The sequence below is a fragment of the Callospermophilus lateralis genome, chromosome 7 (assembly GCF_048772815.1).
Source record: "Callospermophilus lateralis isolate mCalLat2 chromosome 7, mCalLat2.hap1, whole genome shotgun sequence".
In the NCBI taxonomy this organism is placed as follows: domain Eukaryota; kingdom Metazoa; phylum Chordata; class Mammalia; order Rodentia; family Sciuridae; genus Callospermophilus; species Callospermophilus lateralis.
This window is the reverse complement of record NC_135311.1, coordinates 49,606,111-49,623,705: the sequence shown is the minus strand read 5'-3', so window position 1 is coordinate 49,623,705 and position 17,595 is coordinate 49,606,111. Positions and strand designations below refer to the sequence as shown.

Sequence of the window (17,595 nt, the reverse complement as noted above, 5' to 3'; positions counted from 1 at the left end):
TAGGCTTGCTGAAGTATCCCTGCCTTTTCAATTGGTTGTAAGTCCTGACTAATGGGTGGACCAAAAAGTCAATAATCTTAGTTCAGTACCTACTTTTCTTTTCCTTCAGTGGTGATGCTTACCATGTTTCAAACTTAGCAAAGGTCATGTTAAATAAAATTTGAAACCCTCTGTGGTTAACATGAATTAGAGTGATCTGTTGAACAAATACTTAATATTTTATTATTTGTTAATTGCAAATTAAGTTACATACTTTTACATAAAAGTAGATTTGTTTTCCTTCATGTCCTATCAATATCTTTCACACAATAACATATTTCTAAAAATTTCTTTATAATTAGTACATTTCATTATACTCTGAAGTTATAGTTATATGTCACTTAACAACAAGATACAGTTTGAGAAATCAATCATTAGGTCATTGCATTCCTATGTTAACATCATGGCATGTACTCACATGAAACCATATGGCATAGGTGAGTCACTTGATGTGGCCTCTTATTGCTATCAAGATGTGGTGAATAGATGGGTGAGACGTCCGCCAGCATGGTGCAGCATACTGTTTTAAAGTAATTTTTTTTATAGATAGAAGGATTACACTCTAAAATAATGATAAAAGTATGATATAGTAAATACATAAGCCACTAATATAATTAATTTATTATTATCTCAAATTATGTACTGCATGTAATTAAACGTACAACACCTTTATACAACTGTAAGCATTGTATTCTTATTTGATGTTACCAAAAATATGTGAGTAATGAATTGCACTAGGCATTAAGATGGCTATGTGAGATCTCTAGGTGAGATTGTTTCACTCCATTATAATCTTTATGGGTCCACCATTGAATAAATGGTCCATTATTAAGCAAAATGTTATGGGGCTCATGACTGTGTTTGAATTATCATTTGTTAACATCTTGTCATTGTCCTAAGTCAATGGATTTTTAAGTTGTAATTTCACTTTTATTCTCTAAGCTCCAATTTGTTGAGACATTTATAAACTAATTTGTTATTTTTAAAAAGGACTCATTTAAGATTATTATGTATGGTTAAAACTAGCATGTTTTTTACATATGGTAAATTTGGTTTTCATTTATACCATTTTTCCACATAAAATGTTAGAAAGTTATGTAAATGTTTACTATTTGTAATTAGAAACCATTGTCTCAAGAATATTTCTAGTACTATGTTGCTATGTACATAGTCAGAGCTTTTCATTATTTTTTTTTTAAATAAAATATTCCCTTTCACTGTTTGATTAGGGACCACAAGGAAAACCAGGTCTAGCCGGACTTCCTGGTGCTGACGGGCCACCTGTAAGTATTATTTACCTGGTCATTACATTTTCTATATATTATCTTCAAAAGTAGATTTTACATGTGTTTCAGAAATGATTATATGTAGTCTATAATAAAAGTAAAATGAGCCAGTAATTAAACATTGATCTTTTCAAAACACCATTTTATCATGTCACTTCTGAATTGCAAAATCTTTAATGAGCTCATAGTGGCCTCTAGATAAACTCATATTGGCGCTGTAGACCAGAACCTTCCAGAATCACCAACTTTTCTACTTCCTTATGAAGCATTAGCTCCTGAAAGATAGATCCACTCACGTTTTTCCTTGACATTCTTTAAATTTTCTGTGACTGTACCTTTCCTTGTGCTCACTTCTTTTTCTGCAAAGCACTTACTCATCCACTCTTTCTTTTTAACTTTTGTCCAAAAATTAACATGAAGCTCTAAAACATTTCATAATTTTCCTCAGATAATATCCTCAGACCTTTGGGATTTATTCTTTCTCTGGAAATGTATCAGTATTTATTATTTCTCCAAACATAGTAATAAATAATGTAAACATGCAATATCACCTTGTTACTTTAAAAATGTATTATTTATGCATTTTTTACTCTCCAGGCTACTTACTGTGATTTGTAAATATCAGGATATAGGATTTTGTCTTGCTTCTACTTCCCATTAAGTATGATTGTCATGTAGCTGTACATTTTTACTTATTGAATCTGAATAACTTGATTATTAATAGTGTTAATGTTCATTATTTTGCTCTATTTTCAGATTTTCTATTTACATGCTTTTCTTTGCTTATGAATATGTACATACCATCACTTGATTGATATGCAAAATATAAGGCAGATTAAAATATCTGTAAGACTCTAATTAAGATAGGTTTTAAATTGTTAATGAGCAATATATTGTTATACATGCTTTTTCAAATCTTTCTTAAAAGCATTCCATATTTCATGAAATACATATAATCTAATGACTCTTTCTAAATGCTACCACTTCCTATGTTATTTAAAAATACAAATACTGGCACAAAAAAGCTCAACATTTTCTAAAAAATAGAATATCAATTCAATAGTTGAACACAAAGGAGGAATTTCATAGTATTATCAACTATCGCTAATATTGTACCTTGCTGGTATGTATCTTTTCTATATTTAGGGTCACCCTGGAAAAGAAGGCCAGTCTGGAGAGAAGGGTGCTTTGGTAGGTTATTAAGTACTCTTTTAAGTGTCCTATCAACTTATGTTCAAGAAAAAAAGAAATACCTTGATTTGTTCAACTCTATAGTATATATAATTTTTTTTTCTGAGCTCACAAAGGGACAGGAGAATATTAGAAACTATCAAAAGTATTTAATCTCTTTCTATGAATATACTTTTAATTTCTGAAAACAATTTCCTAACATTTTAATATAAATGAAATCTCTATAATTATTTTTGATGTAATAAACAGGCATGGCTTGGATGGATAACTTTTAATTTTTTATGTTTATAAAATGGACGGTTTATTTCTTTTTAAAAATATATTTCCATAATCAGGAATAGATACATATTTGTATATATAGTATGAATGCAATAAATTATCATACTAATAATTAAATTGAACAAAAATTACTGAATATCATTAAACTGTATATGTAACTCCAGTTTCATATTTATTTCTGATAACTTTTAACCAAGAGGATATTAAATTTTAAGTGTAATGATTATCAAAATATCTAAATGAAAGCTTTTTCAATAAGTTAAGTAAGTGTGCTTAGTACTGTTCAGATTATAGCATCAGGGATAGGATCATTTTTCTTTAGAGTTGCTAGTTTTGAATTGTTGTTAAAATGGCATTAAAATTTCAGCATTACTGCAAAACGGCAAATTATAGATTATATATATTTTTTCCTTTACATGTACTAGACAAGCAAAGCCAACTAAGGGAAATAAATAATTTTGATTACATTATTCATCATGGGAATGTTATAATTTTATACAAAACATTATTAGAAATGATTGATTTTTTTGGTAGACAATGAGCACAATGAGCTTTTTCAGGTTAAAAATTTTTTATTATCTAATTCTTTACATTATTTTGTGTACATATATTGGACAATTCTGGTATTAGTCTGTTTTGTGTTGCTGTCGGAAATACTTGAGGGTGGGTAAAATATTAAAAAAAATATTATTTAGCTCACAGTTTGAGGGATCAAGATCCATTGATCCCATAAATTTGGCCTCTGGTGAGGGCCTCTTGGCTGCTTCCTGACAAAATAGATGGCATCATGGTGAGACTGCTTATGAGATGGAGAAATCAAATGTTGATAAATAAAGCAAGAGAGATTCAAGGGCCAGGCTTTCTATTTTATAGCCACCTACTCTCACAGAAACCAGCAGAGTCTGTGAGAATTACATCAATTTTTCCAATAGCAGAACTACATTAATGACTCCCAAGAAACTAACCACCTTTCACTAGATTCTTCTTCTTAAAGGTTCTACTCCTCTCAACTTTACCACTCAGGAGACCAAGTTTCTAGCACATGAACCTTTGGGGGAAAACTCAAACCTTATCCAAATCACAGGAGGTGTATGATTTTTAGCATGAATATGCAATATAGTGAGTTTAAGTGGGTAGTGCTAATCACATGGCTTGTTTTACACATTTAACTCTAGAAAAACAATGATAATCTATCCAAGAAATCTTTACCAAATATCAATAGTAGAAGAATACCATATTTTTGTAGGTTATTTGGTAAAATTATAGTATATGAATTTGCATAGCATTGTCAAAGTATCATACATTTAAATTGGAATGAATCATTTTTTAGGGTCCCCCTGGTCCGCAAGGTCCTATTGGCTACCCTGGTCCCCGAGGAGTAAAGGTAAATGTTAAGTTGGTTTCACATTATTTTTTTACAATGTAAAACATGTTATTAATTTAATATTTCTGATTTATTCTGTAGGGAGCAGATGGCGTCAGAGGTCTCAAGGGATCTAAAGGTGAAAAGGTAAAATTTAATTGTTAGGTGATTTTAATTTTTGTGTATATAGTATATAAAATTTATGTTTCTTCAACATGTGTTTCATGTGTTTCAAATATACTGACATATTAGACATATACATATTAGACAATGTGAGTCTAATTTTGCATACCATATCCTGGACTCTTAAACAAAACAAAACAAAACAAAACTTGTAGCCTAAGGAGAGGGTCCTGTATCCCTTTTTTTCTTACATGTATTTAACTTTGTAAATCAGAGTTTGCTACAGGGTTTGGGCAATATCCAGTTGTATGCACTACAGTTGCTTATTCCTTTTTATTCTACTAATAATCCCCAAATTCATAAACTAAAATGTATTATAAATCAACTGGGATAAGGGGAGGCTTTCCATGTGATGCCACTACACACAAACAAAAGTGTTAGCAAGGGGGAAATTAAATTAAAACCAGAGAGAGGTAGATGAGAGGGTGTATGTTGGACTGTATGTGAATATGGCATCTCTAATATGGCATATAGACCAGTTGGTTTTGGCTATGGAACATGAAATTCAGATTTTATTTTCAAGTAAATGTTTAATATGAATGTAGAGTCCCAAGTCAAAGATTATTTTGAAATATAAAGGAAATGGCATTAACTAGAATCAATATTGGATTAATTCTTACTATTCAATTACATAAAAAATTAAAACAATATGGAGCCTTGCAGTATAATATCTTAATATAACATTTAATACTGATTCCAAGGACAATCATTTATTTTTAAAGTCAAAATACTATGAAAAGACCCATAGGTAGCAGCAGGAGCAACAGATAGCAAGGAGAGATCTATTTCTCATACACATTAAAATCCATTTTTTTTCTAGAAAAAAAAAACAAACTACTGAGATGTAATAAAGGGTACCACTACATTGTCAGTTTTGTTCTATGACAAATGTGCAGTTTGAATGAGCTCTATGACTTGGATCGTGATACCATGTCATCCTGATCAGCAATGATGGTCTGTGCAATGTCCTGCTAAGCTGGTGGTAGAGAAGAGTGATGGTTCAGACAGGGTTAACTTGCAATTATTTGGAGGATGTCCATTTTTAAAAATGTTGTCTCCACTTGGGATTTTGTGACCTTCCTGGAAAGAGGGATAATTGCAAAGTAACAAGGTAAATAAAAGTATAGATAACAAGAAACATGGGAGGAAAAATCCACAAAGGAGACATATTGCTTGTATGTAGGAAATATCTTGAGATTTTTGGTTGTTTTGAGTAACATATCATTTCAGAAGAAATAAGTGTATATTGAGGAAAGTATTTAAAATTGTAAATTTAGAGTCAAAAGTGATGGATTCTGATTCAGTTTCCATACTAAACAGATGGGTAAACTGAAAGATTACTCTAACTGAGCCTCATTTTAAATCTCTAAAATAAGATTGTCCTAAAAAAACTAAAATGTAAATCTTAATGGAATTTTTAATTAAATTTAAAAATTTGTTTTAATTAGTTATAGATGACTGCATTTATATACTTTGCTATATCACATAGATGGGATATGATTTCTCATTGTTCTGAGTGTACATGTTGTAGAATCACATCGGTTATGCAGTCACATATATACATAAATCAATAATGTCTGTTTCATTCAACTATCCTTCCTATCCCCATATCCCCTCCTCTCTCCTTCCTTCACTTTTCTCTACCTTATCTAAGGTAAATCTGTTCTTCTCTTCCCCACTCTTATAGTGAATTAGCTTCTGCATGTTACAGAAAACATAAGGCCTTTGCTCTTTTGGGATTGGTTTATTTTGCTTAGCATGATATTCTCCAACTCCATCCATTTACTGACAAATGCCATAATTTCATTTTTCTTTAAAGCTGAGCAATATTCCATTGAATATATATATACCACATTTTCTTTATCTATTCATCTATTGAAGGACATCTACATTGGTTCCATAATTTAGCTATTGTGAATTGAACTGCTAAAACATGGACATGACTGTATCACTGTAGTATGCTGATTTTAAGGGCTTTGGGTATAGACCGAGGAGAAGGATAGTTGGGTCAAATGGTCGTTCCATTCCAAGTTTTCTGAGAAATCTTCATACTGCTTCTCATAGTGGTTGTACCAATATGTAGTCCCAACAGCAGTGTATGAATGTATCTTTTCCCCCACATCCTCACCAACATTTATTGTTGCCTGTATTCTTGATGATCACCATTCTGACTGGAGTAAGATGAAATCTTAGTTTAGTTTTGATTTGCATTTGTCTAATTGCTAGAGATGTTGAACATATTTTCATATATTTGTTAATCAATTGCATATCTTTATTCTGTGAAATGTCTGTTCAGCTCCTTAGCCCATTTATTGATTGGGTTATTTGGGTTTTTTGGAGTTAAGTTTTTTGAGTTCTTTATATATCCCAAAGATTAATGCTTTGTTGGAGGCACATATGGTAAAGATATTCTCCCGAAGTGTAGGCTCTCTCCTCACATTATTGTTTGTTTTACTGAGAAAAAGCTTTTTAATTTAAATCCATCCTATTTATTGATTCTTGACTTTACTTCTTGTGCTTTAGGGGTCTTGTTAGGGAAGTCAGATCCTAGGCTGTCATGGTGAAGATTTGGGCCTACATTTTCTTCTATTAGGTGCAGGGTCTCTATTCTAGAGCCTAAGTCTTTGATCCACTTTGAGTTGATTTTTGTGCAGTGTGAAAGACAGAGGTTTAATTTCATTTTGCTCCATATGGATTTCCAGTTTTGCCAGCACCATTTGTTGAATAGGCTATGAGGACTGATCTGGGCCTGGTCATCCCATGAGATATCAGAGACAGTTAATGCCATTTCCTTTACATTTCAAATAATCTTTGACAGACTTGGGACTCTACATCGCAAAGTGAGAAACTTTCAATACTGATGAAGATAGTTCAACTTTACATTGAGAGTTATTTGATTTGATTTGATTTTTCTATTCGCTAACATGTCTACCATATTTGGAACAGGGTGTTGTCAATGCATCAGTGTTTGGAGGATGATGATATATGGATGGTGTTTTGCATTTTTGTTGTATTCTTATATCTTTAATTTTTTCTCTTTGTTTATATTCTTCCTGTCACTTATCTGTTTTCTTTCCAACTTTTCTCCAATCAACAGCAAATTTGTTGGCTCTTCTTTCACTCTTCCTGTAAGTTTTTGCTGCTAGCTTCTCTCTTCCTCCCTCACAAACATCAAGTTCTACCCTACTTCCATTCTCTCATCCACCATTTGAAATTGTAAACTGTTTTAGAAAACTTTCTGTTTATACTATAGATAGTTATTGAACTCATCATTTTGATTTGATAAGAGAAAGCAGTAGATGCCTGAGTGGGAGCTATTAGGTTTAGGACTGTATAATGTTTATACAGGGTGCTGTTGATATTGCTCTCACCATTAAAAGCGAGGTGTTAGAAACCTTCAGGGACACTATAGGTTACAGGATAGAATTTGTGCTGCCCTAGATCCGTACTCTAGATGGGAAAACACATGAACAACATGACAAAACAATAGAAAAAATTTTAATGGTAAGAATCTTTTTATTTTTAAACTCTCTGAGGAATCATTAAGTCCTGATAAATTTTTAAGATACATTATTTATTTTCTTTCTCTGTATATGTAAAACAATCCACCTTATATCCCATTAGACATAAAGAATAAATCAGACATAAAGAATAAATTAGACAATTATACCATTAGATATTTTTTACTATATGATACGAATTATTATCAAAAGCTTAAATAGCAAGTATATACCTTAACTAGCATAGCATTAAAATTCTGTTTTTTTTTTTTTGTCTTAGATATTTTCCTTAAAACTTCTAGTAACACAGCCCAATAGACCAAGTGGTATTAGTGAATTCTTGTGGTACTCATCTTCCAAAACCATACATTTTTTTTTCCTTTTTCTGAAGATTACTTCAGATCTGACAATTTTGGTACTGGAAATATCAGTAATCTGTTATGCCATTTGTTTAAAAATTTGCCTAATGAATTTGAGTCATATATTTCTTTTCCTTAATTATGCATACTGACAACATAGTTTGAATGAAGTTGAATCCCATTGACTGGGTTCTAGCTCCAAGTAAACAAACAAACAAACAAACAAATAAGTCTGCCTGAAACAATCCTAGTGTCAGTTAATGATTCTTGGACGTAGAGTTCAATATTTCTTAAACTAAACTTGGCAGGTGTTCTTTCCTCCAGTGCAACTTCTCTCCAGGGAGAAGGTATGAAGACAACAGCTAATGGAAGTTAAGTGGTCATTTTCAACTCTTACACTTCAGCCATTGCTCCAGTTGCATTCGGTATAAAGATAATTCTGCTCCTTAAAAGGTCACTTCACCACGAAATGTGAAAACCTTATTCTGTTCTCCTGAGGAAAAGTTCTATTCCTGTCAGAGTTAGACAAGATAGTGCTTTGGATCGCTTTTTCTAGTTTTTGGTCTCACGCTCAAATTGCATGCTATTTGGTATTTTCTAAACATTCCCATACCTTGCCAAATTCCCATTGGGGCATGGATAATTTCCAAATGTTCCTTTGGTAAATCCTTACAGAGTATCATGGTTTCCAAAGTCAAAATATATTAGATACCAGAAACTCAGTGGTTATTTAGATATGATTCCTACCTCTAGTATTTAATGGAAAAGTGATTTGTGATCTACTCAAAACAGGAAGTCATGTTGTTGCAATAAGAAATGTAGCTAGGACACACTGAATGGACAGGTTAATTTCAGGAGGAAATGTTTGAGGTCAGGGAATACTTCATGACAGAATCATGAGCTGCGTTGTGAAGAGAGTAAAATATTGCCAGATTTACAGAGAAAGGAAAGGTTTTTCAGGTGTGTTATGAATGAAAATAAAATAATTTAGTTTTTCTAGAATGCAATCCAAAGATTTGGGTGGAGATAGAGGGGAGATTCAAGAAAAAAGTCTGAAGAAATGGACAAGAACTAGCTCAAGGTGTGGAAGAGGGCAGCTTATATTCATCATTACCTGTTTGAAAACATTGAGGAATATAAAAATGAAAAGTAATATGATCAATTTTGTGTTTCAAAGAGGTTATTTTGCCAGTAGGATATGGAGATAAATGTCTTTGTCCTTCCTAACCTTGTTCTCATAACCACACTAACGAGTTCTTTCCTCCAACTCTAAAACTTGTATCCATTTTGTGCTATCAAATAAAATGCCAAACTACGTAGCATACCTTCTGTCCTTCACATCTTGCCTCAAAAACACCAGCACCACCAGAATACCACCACCACCACCACCGTCACCATCATCATCATCATCATCATCTTCAACAACATCTTTTCTTTTTCTCTTTCCCATTCTACTTCATTTATACCAAAATAGCTACAGATGTTCTCCCTTCTGTGTTTTGGTTAAAATAAAAACTTCAAAATATCCCACAGTGCTTTTCAACATAGGAATTGCTCTCTTAATGTTGTTGAATACATGAATAATCATCTTCAAGAAAATTATTTTTTATTGAAATTAAAAGACAATAAAGTTGTTCATGAAGCTTCCAGATTTGAGTAGGAACAGCAGGAAATATTCCCATAGCCCCAATGTCTCCATGGCTAAAGGATGCCCAGTTTTCAGCACCTTTGCTCTGTGCATCCAGTGCCACAATAAGCAATTTGCACACACAGATGACATACTTTCTCCTTCCCATTTTCACCTGGAGAGAGTATAATATAGAGAACAAATTAAGTTAGAAGGCATCCAACCAAATCACAGGATATTAAATGCACAATGTAAAATTCTTTGATAAAAATTAGCAAATTAAGGGTAAAACTTTTTATTTGATAGAATAAGACTTTGTAAATCATGTTAAATGATAATTACTTTCTTTATGTAAATAGCATAAGATATATGTTATTACAGAATTACTTCTGTCATGAGCTACAGAAGACATGATGGACACATTTATGAAAAATTCCTTAATTCATAGCCAATATTTGAAGAAAGATTGGAAGATTCTGGGAATAAGGGAATAGGAACACAGATGGAGTAGAGAAGAAGGAGATTTCACATCTAGAATTCATAATTCCCAGGATAATTTCACCTAATAATCAGCACTCATTTTAGATAATCATATTTTAGATTCTTACACTGGTCAGACTAAACTTTTGTTTATTCCATGTATTTCTTAGGGTGAAGACGGCTTTCCAGGATTCAAAGGTGACATGGGTCTTAAAGGCGACAGAGTGAGTAAAAAGAAAATTTATACTAATACATAAAATTACATATTATACATGCATTCTAATCTTGAAAAATAGCAAGTACAGAATAAAGTAAAATGTTTCTATTAAGATTTTTCTCACTTGAGGTTTTCCTTGAATATCACGCATTTTATGTTTCTTAGAGATAGAATAGTACCATTTGTTTTCTAGACATTATCTTAAATTTTTCATTTCGCCTATAAAAGTACACAGGTGCATACTTTTCCAAACACAAAGTTCTCTACTAACTATATGTCCCAATAAACTCATCATATTTTGAAAATATTATGAATTGAAAATACATTTCAAATGTCTAACCTACTGAGTATCAGCTTAGCAGCACAATATAATGTGGAGTATCAGTTGTTATCTTGCTGGTCACATGTTTGGCTGAGAGCTGAGCCTCTCTACAGCTGCCCAACAACTTGAGAGAATATCAAACCATACATGACAGCCTGGGAATAGATGAAAATCCAAAATATGAAGTATGGTTTCTATTGAATGTACTTTGCTTTTTCCCCATGGTAAAGTAAAAGAATTGTGTTTTGAACCATTGTAAGTTGGGGGCTATCTGTATAATATATACTTTGTGTATATGTATATGCAGTCTCTGACTTACAATTTTTGACTTTGTGATTTTTTGAATTTATAATATTGCAAACATACAGTCTATTTTCACTCTCAATATAGTATTCAGTAAATTGCATGAGATACTCAACACTGTATTATGAAACAGACTTTGTTAGATGATTCAGTCAACTGTAAACTACTGTAAATTTTCTGAGCTCTTTTAAGGTAGGGTAGGATTAGCTGGGAATTTTTATAGCTTAGGTGTATTAAATGCATCTTGACAGGATATTTTCAACTCACAATGGATTTATTGAGATAACAGACACCATTTATTAAGATATAACAGACATATAGACACAGTTTTAGAATACAATTATCAAATTACTTTAAGTAATCTGACAGGCTTATTCTAAATTTAGTTCTTCTGTGGTAAACTGTGCTGCCTAGAAACTACCTGTCTGTAACTTTCATAAATTTTCAGTAGTTCTGAATTTCAGGTTCTAAGAATAAAATTTTTCTCTGAACATAAGCTCTAAAACACAACAATAAAAATAATATCATTCACTGAAAGCAAATTAGATGCTTTATTGGTAATTTTTTAAATAACTAATATGATAATGTACCTAATACCTCTGAGTGGAAAAACATACCGTAGAAGACTTTGGTTTCCTTCAAATTCACATAAAAACCTGTGTTCGGGATGGGAAACATTAACTTTGTATCCTAGTTCCTAATTCTTTAAAAATAAAAATGAAGTCTAGAAAGAAGATACTTTTTCTGTGTTTCAAATGATGATTTCCAAAGTAGCTTTCTTATTTATTCTTTTTTCTCTCTCTCAATCTCTCTCTGCCTGTGTCTCTTTCTTTGTCTCTGTCATATCTAACTCCACCACCATCTCTGTCATTCTCTATCACAGATGTCTCAAAAGCAAGTTAACATCATATATGGTGGCATCTGGCTTCTGCAGATTTTCAGTATGTGAAGTTATATTTAGTTGTTTATTTAGAAATGGAGCAAATAATGAAGTCTAACCCTTGCAAGCTTCCTTGTCAAATATAAAACATGAATAAACAAGCCAAAAATTGAAGAATCTAATTTTCCAATAGGTTAGCATCTCTGCCTGTTAGGTTCCACATGTTTTAAGTTACAAAATGTTATTTCTCTATACTTCAGGGAGAAGTTGGCCAAATAGGCCCAAGAGGAGAAGACGGTCCTGAAGGCCCCAAAGGTCGTGCAGGTCCCACTGGAGACCCAGGTCCTTCTGGTCAAGCAGGAGAAAAGGTTGGTGAAACTCCAAATGCACAGGTCCCCTGTGGAAGATGCTCCATTGACATTTTAAATACTTTTCATCACTGATGTCAGGAAGCTAAAGGGATCTATTACATTTCAAGTTGACCCATATACTACCCAGAGTATAATCATGAGAAGTACACATTTATCATTTTTCACTTACGCGTACTTTTTTGGTCCCTCTGCTTTCCTTAGCCATACAGGATCAACTCTTCCACATTTGATGCTGAGAAATTGAGAATGAGTAAAAGATGAAAGAGTTAATAAAAGATGTTCTCTGATTATTGTTTTGGATCAAGTAGAATCATTTTTGTCTCTCAAACCAAAATATACAGTGTTTTTAACCATGTATTTTCATAGAATAAATATTTTTAAAAATATTTATTTTCAAAAAAAATTTAATTTAAAGGTGACACAAGTTATCACTTGTAGTTTGAAGTATTCCTGGAAAATACTAATATTCATTGTTTTGAGAAACATTGATGGGGCTATATGTATATGCCAAAAATATTTACAATCACTGCATTTACATTTAAATGTAACACGAAGCAACATTAAAATTATATCTCAGGAGGACCATTTAGTGAATAATTAACTTTTCAAAATATTCCATGAAATTAAATTGAAAAGGAAAAAAATAGCTAGAAATATCTATGATAAGTATTATCCCATTATGTGCACTAAAGCAAAATATAATTAGATTCTTATGGTGAAATTGAAATGATTTCTCTGGTTTTATGAGTACATATGTCTATATTTTCTGTAATAAGCATGCTGTTTTTCTATAAGATAAAGAAGTTCCAGGCTATTTGAGAAAACTCTAGTATTTTCACCTCCAAACCATCTTGTCCAGAAGTAAAATAGGTTACATAGGTATTATGTGGAGATTGTGACTATTTAAATTAAAAAAATGTCATATTATTGGCAATCATCTGATATGACAATTCTACTGTTTGGCATTTTGAAAAATTTGCCATGTCTGAATTGATGAGCAGTACTGTGTTTGGGCAGTGTAAAGAAAAGATAAGGGAAAGATGAAGCCTCACCACACTGTTATACCCTTCTACTTAAGTGCTGAGTTGCCCACAGTTTAAGGATTAACCTGGAACTTTGATCTCTCCTCCACCGGACTCTGTCTTGTGTGTCTGCGGCAACAGCAGTTTCTGCTACCTCAAAATCCTTCATTTTTAACATTTCCTTATGTCTATATGCATTTACTGAAGTTGTCTATCACCATATTGAAAAAAGAAACACATACTGTCTGCAGTTATTTTTAAATAATTTTAAAATGAGTAAGAGTATACATTCTAATGTAGTAATTAGCGTAGAACATAGATAGTTTTGTGATCATAATTAGAGAATTTCATTAACCTTGAAATCAATGGAGTAAAACAAGCTATGAAACATAATGTATCCAAGGGGACATCATTATAAGTATGCTTCTTAGGGCTTGTTTGCATATTTTCCATCTGAAGACTGCTTATCTATGCAATGTTAATCATAACTCCATCAACTCTTTAGTTTAATCTATAATAATGAGGTCATCAACTATGTTCTTAATTTCTTGCCTTGCTTTATCCAGTAAAATGTTAATTTTGTTCATGAAGTTCTTCTCATCTTTTAATATTGCATGTACAATGCAATAAAAATGGTTTGTTTCCATTTTTAATTTTTTTAAGTGTACACTGGAAATGATACTTCAAGCTTGCTAACGTTTAAGACATCAGTGTATAATATTTTATACATTATGTATGCCTTTATAAGCATCTTATTACAGAAAATGATATACAGTAAAATTTTACATTTTATTCATTTATTTATTCCTCTACTTATATTTTCTTACTAATGATTTATTTATTAAGTAATTTCAGGGGCTAACATTTTAGAATGACTTTTGAAGCCTCTTATTATTGGTTTCACATTGTTATAATTCTTTATAGTTTATACTTTATTTTAGCAATTACAGATTGACCATAACCTCCTTGTACTAGTACAAAATAGTTATGTACATGGGTGTCCACTGAGAAGAAGTAACACTCCACAACATTCATCATTATTAGTTATCACCCTCAATGTGTAACAAATTTATTAACCAGCTTTATCCAATATTTGAATAAATTTAAAAGTTGCTCAAAATTTAATTCACAATATCTTTTAATATAGTTATTCATAGTTTACTTACTGAGAAAAAGTTAAATAACTCATCACTTGCTTTATATTTAGACTGTGAAAAAAGAAATAATTTACTGAAAAGATTTGCTTCTGTTAGAGCAATAAGATCTGAATGTACTTCCATCTTGAATGAGTATTTAATGTTGAAAAAGCTCATTTTTTTTTTGTTATGCCTTGGAGTTTAAAAAATGGAAAAGCTTTCTTTAGCTAGGATTTTATGTCCCCAAATAAAGTCTTATCCCTTACTCAAGAGATGTTAAATTATGCAACATTAAAGCATTAGAAACATGCCAAAAGCAACAATTTCCTTTTCCAATGGAAACAAATAAATGTTATGTAGATAAAATAGTGTAAACACTTGCTGATCTTCCTTTGAGGTGTACAAATATATGACTCTAATATTTAGAAAAATTATTAAAATTTTCACTGAAGTATAATTTTACTTATTTATTTATTTAATTTTTTATCTTTAGGGGAAGCTTGGAGTTCCAGGGTTACCAGGATATCCAGGAAGACAAGGTCCTAAGGTAAAATAATTAGCTTGAGTTTTATAGTTTAAATATAATAAAATATAAATATAAATTAAATAAAAATAAAATATAAAATATAATTCCACAAGTGACAATTGGGGGGGTATGTGGTCTCCCGAGTACATGGATCTTATAGAGCCTATGGGAACATGGATTGAAGGATTCCAGGACATAGCATCATGGAAAGAAGGCACAGTAGGCTACTTCCTTGTGTTTGGAATAAAGTCTCTTCCAAGGAAGAACATTAAAATATATCAAAGTCATCAAGTGGATGACATCTGATAGATGACAGCTTTTGATTTCATTTCTGTTGTTCTGCAGGCTTGAATTGCCACTTGATTTCTGTCTTTTATAGGGTTGGTATACATCTTTCACCTACCCTGTTGACCTCATTTTCATCAGTATTTATTTCCCAGAGCAGTTGTAACAAATCTCACAAACTTCGACCTACAACCAAGGAAATGTACTTTCTCTCCATTGTGGAGGCCAGAAGTTGGAAGTCAAGATATGTGCAGGGCTGCATTCCTTACCAAGCCTTAGGGGAGACTGCATCCTGGCCTCACCCTACACCTAGTGGTTCTGGGTGTCCTTTGGCTTCTGACAGTATTTCACCAGTCTCTGCCCTATCTTTACATGGTCTTTTTTCCTGATTGTCTATTTCTTTTCGTTGGTGTCTTATAAGGATACTGTCACTGAAATTAGGAACCACCTGGATAATTCAGGACAATCTCCTTTCAAGATTCTTAATTTCATTTGAGGAAGACCAGACATTTTTATTTTTCTCCTCCTCCTCCTCCTTTTTCTCCTCCTCCTTCTTCCAAATAAAGCAGAATTCACAGGTTTCAGAGCTTTGGACTTGGATGTATCTATTTTTTGGGAAGGGTCACTATTAACCCCATTATATCACATGAATCCCATTTAAAATTTTTTTTTAATCGTGGTTGGACACAATACTTTTATCTTATTTATTTATTTTTATGTGGTACCGAGGATTAAACCCACCGCCTTGCATGTGCTAGGTGAGCACTCTACTGCTGAGCCACAACCCCAGCCCCTGAATCCCATTTTTGAGTATTTGAAATATACATATTTTATGAAAAAAGATGGTTTTAAAATTGTGTTTTAATCTCCAGTACTCATTTTTCCCCAGCTAACCATACAATTTAGTGAAGACTGTAGTTGATTCATTGACTAGGTACATTAAGATAGTTTGTAAATGTTGATTATTAATATTGGAGGGTTCATTATATACTGTATATGTAGATGAAAGTCTCTATATTAATCTATTTCCCTATATATAGCACAGTTTGACCCATTCACACATAATGCATAAAGTAGAAAAGGAGAATCCTGATTGTATAATATTCTATTATACAATTAACATATATTTATTAATCATTTCACAGATAACTAGGGTGAGACAGAAATGTCCCTCCCCCAGTGAAAGGTAGACTACATGCAATTGTATAACTCATTGTCTAGTGATGACACTATTTTAGGCTTGTCTTGATTTTTCTTATAATTTTTGATAAGAAACACATATAATATTTTCTAAAATAAGATTCATAAAATTTATGATTTAAAAATAATACAAGTATCATTTAAATGTTTTCTAATACACTGAAATTTTGAATAATTATTTTGACCTTTTAAATATTATCTCTAATATATTGCTCTGACAGTTACCTTTCTTTCAAATGTCAACATTTTTTCACAAATATTGTAAGAAACTATTCACTGCAGAATAAACGGCCTTACGCTTCATGAATTCTTGATCTATTTACTGGGCTGAATTACAATTGTGGTGTTGTTTTGTTTTGACTTGAATACTTAGAAAACTGCCATAACATTACTTGAATGAACACAATTTTATGAGTTTATCTGAAATTCTGATTATTTTTGTTTCTTCTAAGTCATTTCTTTGCTTAGTATTCTTTGAATTCTTTTTATTAGAAAAATGCAACAGAATGACTAAATAGAAATATTTCTTCCTAGAGGAATCAAACGTATTTCTAATTCGATAACTTAAATGTCTGAAATATTGGCCTTTATTTTTTATATTTCTTTTCTGCATAACTAAATTTTTTTTCTATGATCAAAGAACTTTTGGGTTTCTCATTTCTAAAACAAAAGTTATGGGTGCATTAAAGATCAAAGATAGCCTCACTTTTTTTTCTATGTGGAAGCCAATGAATTTTGAATGGAATTAAGTCTTTATTATATTAAGAGTGAAATTTGATTGCTCATCTCTTTGAAGCAATTTAAGGACTATAATTAGACACTTTAATTTATACAGTGTCTTTGTAGCAATATAAACCATAATGGGAATTCAAAAGTCACACCATCGTATTTTAAGATGATAGCTATTTCAAACTGTAAAATCTCTTTCTGGATAGTATACTTTAACAATTCAAATGGCATTTAAAATAATTTTGAAAGTTTCACTTTTATTAACTGATATAATTTTACCATTAGTCTTTGACATTG

General features: G+C 31.7%; 1 protein-coding gene across 5 annotated transcripts in view; it reads left to right on the top strand.

Moving 5' to 3' along the window:
* The window catches only part of Col11a1 (collagen type XI alpha 1 chain), a 208,070-nt gene that overhangs the window by 99,851 nt on the left and 90,624 nt on the right, over positions 1 to 17,595 (top strand). For all 5 annotated transcript variants that reach the window (XM_076863343.2, XM_076863345.2, XM_076863347.1 and 2 more), the window contains 7 exons: positions 1,269 to 1,322; positions 2,472 to 2,516; positions 4,126 to 4,179; positions 4,261 to 4,305; positions 10,478 to 10,531; positions 12,290 to 12,397; positions 15,052 to 15,105. In XM_076863343.2, the coding sequence (XP_076719458.1) occupies positions 1,269 to 1,322; positions 2,472 to 2,516; positions 4,126 to 4,179; positions 4,261 to 4,305; positions 10,478 to 10,531; positions 12,290 to 12,397; positions 15,052 to 15,105 (414 nt within the window). The remainder of the gene's footprint in view (positions 1 to 1,268; positions 1,323 to 2,471; positions 2,517 to 4,125; positions 4,180 to 4,260; positions 4,306 to 10,477; positions 10,532 to 12,289; positions 12,398 to 15,051; positions 15,106 to 17,595) is intronic.